This window comes from Tiliqua scincoides, chromosome 2 (genome assembly GCF_035046505.1).
Source record: "Tiliqua scincoides isolate rTilSci1 chromosome 2, rTilSci1.hap2, whole genome shotgun sequence".
Lineage (NCBI taxonomy): Eukaryota > Metazoa > Chordata > Lepidosauria > Squamata > Scincidae > Tiliqua > Tiliqua scincoides.
Window position 1 is genome coordinate 54604109 of NC_089822.1, and position 14786 is coordinate 54618894.

General features: G+C 39.4%; 1 protein-coding gene across 3 annotated transcripts in view; it reads right to left on the bottom strand.

Annotated features, from left to right (window-relative positions):
• Positions 1-451: 451 nt before the first annotated feature.
• Positions 452-14786, bottom strand: part of CEP120 (centrosomal protein 120) — a 40692-nt gene continuing 26357 nt past the window's right edge. The window contains exons 18-20 of one of the 3 annotated variants that reach the window (XM_066616738.1): positions 13267-13365; positions 4479-4624; positions 452-3844 (exon numbers count right to left, since the gene is read on the bottom strand). In XM_066616738.1, the coding sequence (XP_066472835.1) occupies positions 3613-3844; positions 4479-4624; positions 13267-13365 (477 nt within the window). In that variant the 3' untranslated portion in view covers positions 452-3612. Of the gene's footprint in view, positions 3845-4478; positions 4625-11538; positions 11610-13266; positions 13366-14786 lie in introns of those variants that run through there. The other 2 variants (XM_066616740.1, XM_066616739.1) reach the window with 2 other exon arrangements.

Here is a 14786-nt window from a genome sequence, read left to right on the forward strand (position 1 = left end):
AGAATTTGGATAAAATAATTTCTCTTCATCATGCATATATGGTGATACTTTCTGGAAAAAAAGGCTTGTGCATACTCCCTAACAATTAGCTGACATGATCAGTTGACAGAATCACTGACAACTACTGTTTGGCAAGGAAAGTCAACTCCAATCCATCTTCCTAGATCTGCAGTGACTGGCACTGTCAAGATAGACCAGGTGGGTCACTTAATAACACATGTCTAGAACTGTTCATAAAGCTCCAAGTACTTGTTTGGTGGGTATGTACATGGAGATGTTCACAAGTGGCAGAATGTACATACCTAGGCTATGCACAATGATAGGTGGTTTGGAATGCATTCTATTTTTTGTTTACAGGGAAAAAAAGAATTGAATACTTTAAGAATCACACTCAAAACAGCTTTGCATAATTTATTTTATTTTTTTTAAAAGAAAAACCAAGCAGAATTGTACAAATCTTTCAATATAAATTCATATTCACTGAAGGTTAAAAACACCACCACCACTTTGGATTTTTTTTTTAAACAGCTTTTATTTAATGCTAAGGCCCCCTCTAGTGTTTGAAAAGCAACTGCTAATTCAGTACATGGTCAGATATTTTGACACCTTAGAATGTAACCAACTCTTCCTGAAGGCAGAAAAGAACTTTGCAGATGTCATAGACGTTTCTTTCTGATCACATATCAGTAAAACATTAAGTAGTCACAATCAAAATTTACAAATTTTTGTTTTTGTAAGCCGAGTACTCATTATTTCCATGCTATGATAGCAAATTGTTAATGCTGGTTTGTAATATAATTCACATATACACACAACAATTTGATATCACAAACTTGATATTTGTGATTAATCAGTAGTTATTCCAAAGAAATAGCTCTATGAGAAAACTTAGTTTTCCACTTTGGGGATCTTGGAAAGAATCTAAGAATTTCGCAAATTTGCATTTGGTTATTTACATGGAATAAGAAATACAAAATACCAAACACAAGGGCACAAGTAATACAAAGTATGTGGTTCATAACACAGAATCAAGCAGTTGATAAGTCTAGAGGATTTTCAAACATAACTTACATTTCTCTGCCTTTTTATTCCATTTTGTTTCAAGTGATACTGAAATGTTTTTCCCTCACTGCACCTGACTTGCAAAGGTTAATTGTGGGAGATATGACTGTCTTCCCACCAAAAAAGGTGTTTCAAGAAGACAATTCTGTACGTTACATCTCTGGATCAGCTTAACCTTGATATGTATATTTCAAGTGAAAACTTCAAATTTTTTGCCTGTTCATATTAGTCCACACAAACTACAAAGTTAACTTACTTTTGGTACCATCACCGACAAGAGCCTTGCCAACATGTGTCCCTAGCATGACAATTTTTAATTAGGGATATGCTATGAGAAATGGACTGAGGATGGATAGTTCTTTTACTGATAAAGAAGAACAAAATGAACACAATGCCAATTACAAGATCTCAGCAGGGTGTGTGCAGCTTACTGAATATTCCTTCAACTGTAGAAGACAGATACTTATATCCATAGTACAGGCATGCCAACGTATCCGTGGGAGTTCCCTGAGTGTCTGCCTGCGGTCTCTGCTGGGCTCAGAATGACAAATACAGGTCAAAAACTGGAAGTGACTTTTAATGCTTTTAAAAAGGCATTAGGAGGGCCAGGGAAGCCCTTTGGGGCTCTAAAGGCATAAAAAGTCACTTCCAGTTTTTGGCCAAAACCAGGTTGCATTTTTTGGCCTGTAATAGACATTTTAAGCCCAACAGAGGCCACGGCAGACGTGTGCAGCCACTGATGGGCTCAGAAGACTCTCCAGAAGTAAGGGAGCTCTGTCCCCTCGCCTCTAGAGGTGGTAGGTGGTAAGGGGGGGGCTGCAGACCCGATCAGCAGATAAGTGAATGGATACAGGACCTGCAGATTCCGGACCCCCCTCCCCCCCATAGTTCCATCCCAGAGAAGGCTGTGTGCAGGAAGGTGTGATCTGCAACTAACCATACACACATTCATGTTGGGAACCACTAATGGATGAAGATATTCCTGCCCATACCACAGAATGCAGAAAGCAACTACATGTGTTGTATGCACTTATTTATCATTACTACCCTGCCTTTCTGCCCCAAAAAGCATCCAATCTATTCTCACTAGGCATTGCATACCCTGCACATAGTTCCCAACATTGTGTTGGCCACTATGTGTGGAGCCCAATCACTAGATGTGGACTATCTAGACAGTAAAAATCTGCACAGCCTGTTACATGCACTGATTCCTTGATTATGCAAGGAATCTGCATGTGTGAGGCCTGCTACTGTGGGCACTTTTACCATGCTGAATTGGGAATGTATCTGGTGTGAAGAATAATCAGAATTTAACCAGATTTATTGCCATCACACAATTAAAGAATTTGATAAATTACCAACATTTAACCTCCTTTTTCCTGAGATATGGCTGGCAAAAAGTGTTGTATTACTCACTAGCAGGAATGTCACTTAAAATTAAAAATGTCTTGTCACTCTTAAAGTTTAAAGAAACACAACAAAACAGAAAAGCTTTCTGGAGTGATTGTTCAATATATTTAAGGAATAGAGCACACACGCCTTTTTCTATATAAAGGTAGAATCATCACATAAGAAAATATATGCATGATAATATCAGTTCTTCCCTTTCCCCACCAGTGGTACCTGGCAAAAGCCTTTCAATCACAAAATGTATATCCCTTCATATATTTCAATTTGCACAAGTGCTGGAATAGAAGAGAATACTGGTATAAAGAAAGCATTATATAATATCAAAACGCTGTCAAGACAGAGTAAAATATCTGTTAACTAGATTTAATACTGTTTAACAGTTGTTTTGATAAAGTGGGTATGTGTTTGTTAGTGGCATATTTCACCAAGCTATCCTTCAGGGCTGCAAGTGTGCCGTGCATGCCTGATTTAAAGGCATGTAAGGCACAGTACCAATGCTTGGTGGATCTCATTTCCTTGTCATGAGAAAGGTTATATATTTCACAAGAAGATGCATACTGAAAAATTCACAAAAATATGAAATATTTACCCATACAAATGGCAATTATAGTGGTTTGTTTTAAAACAACTTATGATGCACATTATTCCAAAGGTTACAAGGTGCAACATTTCTACCTTTAGGCTCAGACATTTTAAAAAATACTCTTCAGTTATTGTAAGCCATTTCTTCCTAGTGCAATTTTATTGAAATGCGGATTTAATACAAATATATAAACAGAAGTAGGTACGAAAGTTGTTATGTACCACAACAATGTAACAATGCTGAACCAGTTTAAAAAGCACTATGAACAGAACAAGCTACAGCAATGGGGGGGAGGTAGAAATATTCAGCCACCTGTAAAAAATAAATATTTAAATATATGTAAACATTTTAAAACAGTTTTTAAAAAATCATTTGTTGCTCTTATCCTAAGACCTCAGGAGTGCTATACTGCAAGTTCGTCTCCGAAGCATGCCCAAAAGTCCTCTGGAATTAGGGCCTCTGCAGTTAAATGCATCATTTTTTAAAACATTGACCCCTTGCTTAATAAAGAGAGAGAGAGAGAGAGAGAGAGAGAAAACCCAGTTCAGCAACTTCTGCTACTTGCTCCTTTTGGCAAGCACCTCACTGATTTGGCGATCAAGTTCTCCGACAATGTGGTCTTCGTGGTTATACACTCCAGTTCTTAACAAAGTATCTCTCTCCTCTATTAAACGTGCAAGGTAGTCATCTAAACTCTCATTCACTTGCTGAATATGAGAATTTTGCAGCTGCATCCCGAAAACCTCTTGGGAATCTTGGGGTTGCTTTTTATCTTCTTGTTGTTTTAATCTAAGAAGAAAAAAATCCAACATGTCAGTCGATACACCATGCATCCAGTGAACATGGTTTTGAGAGCAAATCCTGACTGAAATTAACTGAGGTTAAACACAAACTGTACTGTTTCTGGGTACTATTGTCCAATATTAAGAATCTTACTGCTTGCTTCACTGTACAAGCCTATTGCCAGAAGCCAAGAATGCCTTTGATCAAGTGTCTCTGTACTGGAGTGATTTTTAGCAAGAATTATACTTGTTTAAAAAAAAAAAAAACATACAGAAGACACCAAGTCAGAAGGTATTGAAGGTACTGAGTCATTTAAAATATAAAGTGTTATGCTTACTAGAGGCTTAAGAACTACCGCGATTAATGTGTCTTTTTATGCAGCAAACAGGTTTGCTTAGAACAAGAAGGTTAAAAAAGATTTGCTGCAATATAGCTACAGTCAAGATAAAAAACTGGGTCTGGTGGCCTTTGGCATAGATTTCCTATAATACAAGATTGTTACATTTTATAAATGGGCAAATATTACCTAAGGGACAGAAAGCTGTGTTCCTTTACTGGACTGACAGCCAATTAAATTTGACTTAGCTGAACCTTCACCTATTCAGCAGCAGAAGTACAAATCCAACAAATGGTACAGTACCTGTTCAGTTCATTTCTGATATCCTCAAGCTCTTGCCGCTGTGCCTTTCCCAGTTCTTTCTCTTCTGCTGCCAGGTACCGAAGCCTCATGTGCTCAAGCTCTTGTTGCTGCTTTTTAAGGCGGGCCATTGCATTCTCTTGTTCGCGCTAAGGAGAAAGTCAAGTCATTTACATTTAATCTCACACAGATGTACACTTGCTTTACCTAGCAGTCTTTAATACTGGAATGCAGATTCTGATGAAATATACATACATATGCACCTTTGCACACCCCATGCATACCATATAAATACCATAGATGGACAATATTCATATGCAGGTAATGTGCAAGCTACAGAAATAGGTCAAAATGAATAATGCACTACAACATATAAGCTAACAGGAAAACGTTACCAATTTTGAAAGAGCACAAATAAGCCTTGTCCTATAAGGAGGCAAGGTAGTAAGTTACTATGACTAACTGAATGGCTGAAGTAGACTGCATAAGGTGGGAAGTGCTGCCCTAAGGTACCGTGATGCACTTGTTGGGAACTCCTGGAATACAAGTATGAGGTTAATTTTCTAATTAATGCTTTTTTATCATTATACTTCAGCCTAGAGACAGCATGCATGGTTATGGGTTGAAAAATGTGTTTCACCAGACTTCTTTATTTTTTTAAATCCAAACAAAATCCTTTGATGGAATGAAGTAGCACTGGCTGAAATTGTTTGTGAATGATAAGTTTCAATTGTAACAAGGATCCCTTGCAGGGGTCCAGCTTTCTTTCCACCTACAGAAGGAATTTTCACTGATGGCACACTGCTGTGCCAAAGGTCTGGATGCAGACCAATTTCTACAAAATAATGAGAGCTAGAAACCTGCTTTCTTTGTCTAAGAATCTCTGTCTAAGAATCAAATTCCACACACCAATCAGCAAAACAGATACAGCATTGCCTATGCTAGAGAGTCTTAAAAGGTCCCAAATAATTTTCATGGAAACCATATGCAACAAGAATGTCTAAGCCATCTAGTGGTAACAAACACACAATGCATGTGCAACATTCTTGTTATATCAACAAAAGTAATCAGCCAAATAATTTCAACTTTTATTAAGAGAAGTTCCCTTATGTATTTGATAGAACTGAAGTAAGAGAACCATTCTAAACCTCCAGACTAACTCTAACGCACAAGATTTATGATAATTAGATCAGAGGTTTATAAAAAGAATGAACCATTTTTCAGTCCCATTTTTGTTGGGGAAAAATTCTTTACCCATGTTTGGTGCTGAAATGTGGGTCACCTCATAAAGAGCATCTTTCAAATACCTTAGTTTCATATAATCTAGAATGGAATATATAGCTCAATTTGTGTTTTAATGGCTAAATAAAAATAGTGAAACACACACAGTTAATTCAGGAAAATATATCCTATCTTCTTCAGGCAAGCTGTATAACTTACTCCAAACAAAACCTCATTCAAAAGATCTTGAATATTCCCAGCCACATTAGTTTTCGCTTGGGACTGAATGGTCTGGCCAATACAAGCAACCAAAGGACTTGCTTGGGGTATCAATGTTTTTAAGGAATCTGGCATCCTCTGGCACATTTTACAAAACCTTAGATTCTCAAAACTTGGGCAGCAAAAGGTCTTGGGCTAGTCCCAGGTTCACAAGTTTCTTGTCAAATAAAAGAAATCATGAACAACATAATCCTTCAACAACCTGATCTTCAGGGCTACTTTAACTACAAAGGCACAAAAAGTATTTCTGTATACACAAAGAGTCCTGGGAATAATGATCCTTTGGGAGTAATTTCAGTGATCCCATTAATATGTAATTATCCTGACTGTTAAATATTTCCTGTCAATGTGTGGTTATCTCTTGCTTTAGTTCCCTAGAGCCATCGATATCAAATTAGCACTTCCAAGAGGTTCCATGCTGGTCATATGAGCCTCCTAGTATAATTATCTAGCTTCTTCAGAGAGGAATTTAGAAAAGGTGTGGAATGCATTCATTGAGCTACTTTTTTTTCTACTAACTACTATACCAGTAATAAGTTAACATGGATTTTCACTCCTGCAGAGCTATAATCCAAGGGCCGTTTCTCCTGTACTCAGATACGTGAATGAGAAACAATGATCATTTTCTGCAAATCTGAGGAGTGCCAAGAACTGTTAACACAGGAGTGGGCTTGCATGGCAACATTTCACTTGGAGGAATAGACAGTAGAAATACTATAGCAGTGGAACATGGCCATCCTTCAAAACAAGCTGTCAGTCAGAACCCTCTCATTCCAACTGCTTGGAACACAGCAGAAGAAAGAATCATATAGCAAAAGGATCCTCTCCCAACAGCACCAACTCAGCTCATCAGAAACAAAAAGCAAAAAACTTTGGAATTCCTAATATTATAGGCTAAACTCCGGATTTTCATTTACCTTGCCGCAGGACTGGTGATGTCTTGCCCAGATACTTTTAAAAGGGGATTGGACAGATTTCTGGAGGAAAACTCCATCACAGGTTACAAGCCATGATGGGTAAGTATTGTCTGAGATTAGCTAGTTGCTCATTTTGAGGGCTGGGTAGGAATTTTTTTTAGTCATCTGAATTGGCTGTGGGTGGCAGTTTTTTCACCTAGCCCAGACTGGTGAGGGAAGGTGTGTTCAGTAGGATTCATGTGTTAAAAATTGGTCACTTGTGTTTAATAAAGTTAAACCCAAGTGCAATCTGGTGTCTTTGTTTGGGGGTGCGGGAGGTAAACAGAATAGCAGATGCAAGGGAGTGGCAGCGAGATGCAAATATCTTGTGGCCACTGAGGCATCTGGGGAGCTGCTGTGAGATATAGGAAGCTGGACTAGAAGGGCCCTGAGCCCAATCCAGCAGGGCTCTTCTTATGTTCTTCATTGGTCACCTGGCACAGCCAATTGTTTCCACAGTGCTAGGTATCTCTCAAAGTTCAACTGCACTAAAAGACAGAAAAGATGGAAAATAAAGAAGTGCAACTGTATTTTACATCTTGTTTTCTAAATTATCTGTCTATTCATGGACATATACCTATGGTTTCCTCTCCAGTAACATGGCACACCAACTAGCCAAAATAAAATTACAGAGCAAGAAACAGAGTGGTGAAATATTTGCTGTTCATACACCTTTCCTTATCTTTCTAAACTCTTCCTACCAAGTTTGCACTTTTTCTGTTGCACAGAAGTTCATCACAGAGGGAAGGCTTTTATGCTAGCCCTATAAGCAAGTCACCATAGTGCAAACTATTATTTGGGCATTCAAGCTGTATGAAAACAGCAAAAAACAAACAAAAAAAATTAAACAAGTGGTAAACCACAAATAAGTTATATAATAAAATCAATCTACAGTACAAGATGATCTTTGATGCTGCCAGGTGCTAGAGCTAAGAGGATCTTCAATCAAGTGAGAACAATCTTTATTTTGTCATAGCAGCTTATAAATCCAGAGGGAAGATGTAAACATACATACACTAGACTAAACAATGGCTAAATAGCGGCCACTATTCACTCTCCCACTTGCACATACCAAACAAGTCTGTGGGAAAGAACGTATAACCGAAGCGAAGGAACTCAACTAAAGTTTTCTGAAAATAACCCAGAGCTGACAAGTCAGTAGGAGGGTCTGGATGGTTTCAAGACACAGTTTTAAACCAAGACTTGGACCTCTAACTGTTTTTTTAAAGCAAAGATTTACATCCTCTCCTTAGCTAAATTACCCGTAAATTAATCACATTAATTACTTTGAGAGGATAAGCAGGAGGCTGGACAAGATAGAGCCAGTGTCAGCCAATAAAGTCTGTGTTTATTTAAAACAAATGTACTGGTTTTGCTGTGAACAAATCCACACAGAGAACAAAAACAGCAAGACTTAAACGCTCTAATAACCACTTATCTCAAATGTACATACTTTGAGTATTTACAGAAACTCTCCAAATCCAGAGAGATCCCTTTGTAATAATCCAAACTGAATTGCGACATACAGTATTTTCAAGTTATAGCTGAAATGATAACACGCTATAGTTCAACAATTTAGGATTTCTTACTTTAACAAGCATTAGTTAGGATTTTGAAGTTTTGCCAAAACAGTCAAATTGGTATACTGGAATCTATATTCACATCCATTTTGACTTCTAAGGTAGTAGTCTGATTTTATAAAGAGTGTCATTCTCATCTAATGGATAGTAGAGAATTTCACAATCACCACAAGGCACAATGCTGCATATTAGAAATGTGTGAATTCATACAACAAAATGTTAGAATCCTGTTATGTCAAGCAATCATAATACAAGCTTTATTCCTACTGAAGTTAGAAACTGGTGTGTTAAGTGCATAATTTCAAGTACATGCAGGCATTTGCGTGCTGTTAACTAAATGATTTATCTTATTACAGTTAGATTATTACAATTACTAAGCAACAACTGTTTAGGTACGGCGGGGCGTATCTGTGGATTCAATTATCCACAGATCGGGTTCCCTTCGCACGTGACCCCTCGGGAGACAAGGGGAAGCTCTGCTCCAGCAGAGACCATGGAGGGCTTTCCTGGGCCTCCTAATGCCTTATAAGGCATTAAAAACATCACTTCTGGTTTCTCTGTGAAACTGGAAGTTGTGTTATTTTAACTGCTGAGAGCAGTCTGAGCCCGGTAGAGGCCGCGGATGGATGTCTACAGCTCTGCAGGGCTCAAAAGAGGAAAGGGGAGCAAAGTTCCCCTAGGCTCTGGTGGATGAGGGGGGTAGGCGTTATCCTATATCCATGGTTCCTGGAACCCCCGCAGATATGCGGGCACACCTGTACTTAAGAATATGGGGCAAATAGCAGGAGAACAGTAGGAATAAAAAAAAATTATTGCATTGAATTTGCAGAGTGAAACTGTATTAATCATTTTAAAAACAGAAAATTTCTGCAACTGCAATAGGAGATAAAATTTCAAGATGCAAAACTTAAAATAATTATTCTCTAAAGAACTAAAGTGGTTTTGAAAACTGTAGTTTGTAGGCTTCAATTTCTTACTGACTACAGTTGCATGACCAAACACACCTACTGACTTCAGCCTAAGCCTTTCTTGAAACTCCCTAGCCTGCAAAGATTCTGTTACTCTATACCAGGGTTTCCCAATGTAAGTGTTGCCAATGTAAGAGGGGCCACTGGTGACATCCTTCAGTGCTCCTGTGAGTGTGCTGTGATGCCCTAAGGTGCATCACAGCACACTCATAGGAGCACTGAAGGATGTCACCAGTGGCCCCTCCTGCCTGTTCCTCTGGGTGCCACCATTTTGGACCTTGTGATATCCTGCAGGATCCAAGATGGTGGTGGTCAGTTGAGTCAGGAAGTAGAGGCTGCGGTGGCGCTGTGACCCAGGTAAGTTTGAGAAACACTGCATTATTTATTTGTCAAACCCTCTTCTCCCCCAACTCCCCTTTGCTGCTTACATCAACTATAAGGAACATTGTTATTTCTAAGGCCGTAATCATATCCTTTCCCTCCCCCACTAAAGAGCTGGGCCACTGAAGAGTGCTCTGCATCCTGTGAGAGGAGGCAGTCTCGGAGGAAACATTTGTTCCCTTACCAAGAGGGCAAGATCCTGGTGCAGGAATGGGTCTATGTGGAGTTGGAATGGACCTAACAAGGTAGATAGAGGCCTGGAAGGGAGATAAGATATTGGCAGTACTGCTGTCACTAATAACACCCCCTCCAGTTGTCGTTCCACCCCATCTCCTCCTCTCCTCTCATTCACCCACCCCATGCTGACTTTCCAACACCAGGGGACATGACAGAGCTGCTGGAAGGCCGCTGCTTGTGGCAGCAGTCTGGCTATTCCAGATGGCATGTCATATTTTGTGACATCCATCAAGGACTTACACTGCCATAATGTTAGTTCTGGTGACACAAATCCCATATAGGACTGGGCTATCTGTCACATATAATACCAACTACGCAACTGTCTAGGTTAATGACAGTAGGACAGCCTGGGAAAATGCCAGTTCTTGGAACAAAAAGGAATTTATGGGAGAGTCCAATTTTCACATGGGCTGCCCTTCCAGCAGTAACACCTCAGCACTGTTCAGCAGCTGGGAGCCTGAGGGCTGAATAAAAAGCTCCCACAGGCCGCATCCCGCCCCTGGGCCTTATGTTTGACACCCCTGGTCTAGCAGAATGCAAACCCATCATTATTCCCAGTTTTATAAAATTCTAGAAAGTATTCCTAACTCCAGATCTCAATAGTGCCATTTACATTCCCGCAGCAATATAACTACAGTGCCAGCTTTCACTGCTGAGCTGTTGCAGCAGTCTGAGTCAACTTTCCAAACAATTTGATTAGAACTCTTCTGTTATAAGATCTCAAAAATTTTAAGTCAATCATTTTCCAGAAATACTGCTGATATTGTATGATGTATGTTTTAAGTAGTTCTGTTTAAAACATGAAAACTTTTAGTATTTGCGCTTAAAGTGTTTTCATACTTTTATTTAAAATGCTTGTTACCTGCGCTAAGCATCAGTGGTAGGGAGGGTCTGATTAGAATAAAAGAGCATTATGCTAAATACTTGGATGCTCGTCACAATTCTAGAACTCATAGCTTGACTATATGGTTTGTTTTTGATTAATGGAAATCTGTTTAAACACTTCTTTGGCAATGACCACAAAGCATTTGAACGCCTTTCCTAAGACTTGCCAGCTGGGTTTTGTCATTAACATTTATTAACAAACCAAGATACAGCTTTTTGTGTCTAATTCTCACAACATAAATGTTTTGTATAGTTCTCCAGAGAGCTCTAGTGTGACAAGTTTCTGGCACAAGTTACAACCCCAGACCTTTCCACCAGAATCAGTGCAAAATTAACATGGTATTAATCAAACTCAAACAAAAAAAATACAATCACCAGATCTTTAAGCAGAGTTAAAATTCCTTACAGCTCCTAAATTTGTAATTTTATATTTGAAACACAAATCAGGATTCTTTATACCCATTTCATTTTAAAATGTTTTAAAGGAAGTGTGACTGCATGCAAGTATGGCAAAAGATAAGCATTCCCAGAAAGTCTCAAGTTTTGACAATCTTACTTTAAAAGGGGAAAAAACCACTGAAAGACATCCTCTAATTTTTCATGCCATCCAGTTATTTGTGGAGACTGCTAAAAAAACATAGTAATTGATTAGGTTATTAGCCAGACCAGTGACCCAGACAGAACAGTTTACTGTAGCTATCATGAAGGTATTGAGGAAACCAGTAAACAAGCATAGAAACAGAACAATGTTACTGGTCATGATCCAGAAAGCTTGTTTGACACGTGAAACAAGTCACATCTGCACAATCTGATGCAGAAAAGAATTTTATGGAAAGCAGCCATGACCAAGACACAGTACCACACATTTTGTTCAGATTCACAATGCTGGATTTTGGTGTGAAAAGCCCAAGTTCAAATCCTGAATTAATCAGCACACCTCTCCAACCCCTACCTCTCAAAATCACATATGTAATGTGGGGACACAAACTTCAGAGGTCTGCTGAAAGAAAAATGAATCCAGCAAATTTTTAATACACCTCTGACTCTGTAAGCATTAGCTTTTTTTAATACACCTCTGACTCTGTAAGCATTAGCTATAGATATGCTTTGGCAAATAACATACCCATATGCCCTGCTATTGGGTAAGAGGCACTTTTTCAAGTGGGTGCTCCTTTTTTTTAGCAGGGGGAGAGTAACTGGCTCACCTCACCCCAGCACTGTCTGTTCTAGTGGCTGTCTGCTGGTATTCATTTGCATCTTTTTAGATTGTGAGCCCTTTTGGGACAGGCAGCCATTTAGTTATTTGATTTTTCTCTGTAAACCACTTTGTGAACTTTTAGTTGAAAAGCGGTATATAAATACTGTTAATATTATCATCATCATCATTAATAATAATAATAATAATAATAATAATAATAATAATAATAATAATAATAATAATATTTTCTCCATGGTGTCAAAAACCAAAACATTCTATTTAATTTTGTGATGCAGAAGCTATGGCAGTAGGCAAGCTAGTTGTGGTTTTTCTCTCGAAAAACAAGCACCTTTATAACAAGTTAACATGAGTACTCTTTCACTAATATCTCTAGTAAGGCCACTTATTTTATATCAAAATAAATATTTTAAAAGATTTCTATCCTGCCTTTCCTCCCAAACTAATGGGATACACAAAGTGGCTCAGAACAATAAGGTAAAATAACATACATTAAAAATACAAAAATAATCAATAAAAAAACAAGCAGCAATAAAACATTCATAACAGTAGCACCAGTAACAGCAAGAAACTCAATAAAAGCAATACAACAACAGTAGAGCACAAAGAACAAACAACCACTTCTTTAGCAGCCGACAATAAAAAAGCAAACAAAACTGAATAGCGACTTAAATCTTAGAAAACCAAAGGTGAGAAAGCCAAACAAAGAATCGTGTAGAAGCAGCTTTGGCACCACACACCTCATTCATAATAGGAGTTGGATCCACACAGTATTAACAGCAAAACAATCCCTGCTAAAAATGCACAGGTAAGAGTATGCAAAATGAGAACCACATCCCAAACAAGGAATGACAACTCATTCTCAGAATGTTCCGAACTCAAACGGTTTGAAATAAACAAAGCAGCATGTTAACATTCCTCAAACACTGTACATCTTGCATGCTTCCTATGAATTAGTGAAAGCAAGGGCAGGAGACTAGATGCTCATCAGATTTATTCAGTGGCATATTCCTTAATTCTGCCTCCCAGTTTTCCTGTTGTGCCTTTACTTGATCCCCCATTACACACCTGTTTTAGCCTTGCTAGTTCTTTCAAAGCTCGCGCCCACTGTTGCTTGTAGTGCAGTTTTGATTTGGTGGCTGATTCCAACTTTCTTTCAAGGTCCCCCTAATAAAGAGCAGAGTTCTATCAACAAACACTATAAGTGGTAATAATCTTGAGATGATTACATACACAGAGCTTGACTAAGAAAATTGTTTATTATAACACGCAACATCTAAAGCTGTTATGCAATTTGATGTAAATATTGTGGCATATAAGTATATCCTTGTTCAAGCACCAGCCTTATTTTTATTGTCTAGCAGTGAAACCAGATTACTCTGTATTTCAGTACAGCTCATGTAAACAGTTTTTAAACATCTTCAAAGAACTCCAAAGAACACTCATTTTTCTATAACATATTTCAGTTTAATTGATGATGCAAAGGCTGGCAGTATCTTATCCTGAAAGTGCAGCAAATGCAGGCCTGTTAATTTAGTTAGAGCGCACTTTTTATGTCTTCAATTTGAAAGGCTACATCTCCACCCACTGATTTACCCTTTCCTTTCTTTAGGGAAGAAAAAGGTCAGAGCTTCCCTAACTCCCATGACAAACATTGTCAACAGAACTTGAATGAGCAGCATGAGCATTGCTGGTACTGAGCTATGAAAAATAAAACTACTGTGTGTTCCTGGGCCATATTGAGTCTGATATGATTGAGGTAAGGTACACTCAGGTTGATTTCAGTTCTGCTGGAATCTGAAGCATTTGAGAAGTGGAAGCCTTCTGGTGAGAGCCTCAGGGAAGAAGGAACTTTCTTCTAAAGTGTAAGGAAGCAAAGCCATGCGTGAATCCATTCATATACTTCCAAAACTATGACCAAGGGTCAAGGAGTCCTCATTCCTTCAACTGTGGCCACAGGACACTATAAGGCTGCAGTTTTCAAACTCTCAGGGTGTTTGAAATCTGCAGTAAATCTTTGTGGGGGCAGGGGGAAGGCAGCAATGTGATCCCCAGGATTGCGTCACTCAGGGGACTGCAGGGACTGGGATGCACTCACCAGTCCCTGCAGCAGTGTCCTGGGGGTGTGGGGAGCCTTGTGTAAGCGCCTGCAAGGCTCCCCAGGTCAGGGAAAGTGAAAACGGAGTGATTGCACCCTGCTCCGCAAAACCAGAAATGGGGCACAATCGCTCCACTTTCACTTTCCCTGACCTGGGGAGCCCTGCAGGTGCCCGCGCAGGACTCCCTGCACCCCCAGGACGCTGCTGCAGGGACTGATGAGTGCATCCCAGTCCTTGCAGCCCCGTCAGAAGAGAAAGTGGAGTGACTGCGCCCCACTTCCGGTTTAGCAGAGTGGGGTGTGATTGATCCGCTTTCACTTTCCCTGACCTGGGGAGTCCTGCAGAAGGTCATGTAGGGCTCCCCACACCCCCGGAGGCTGCAGGAGGCTGTGGTAAGTATAGCCAAGCCCCTGCAGCCCCCTGAGCAGCGCGATCCTGGGGACTGCGCTGTCTCCTCCCTGCCCCCGCCCCTTAAGGGGAAACTATCCA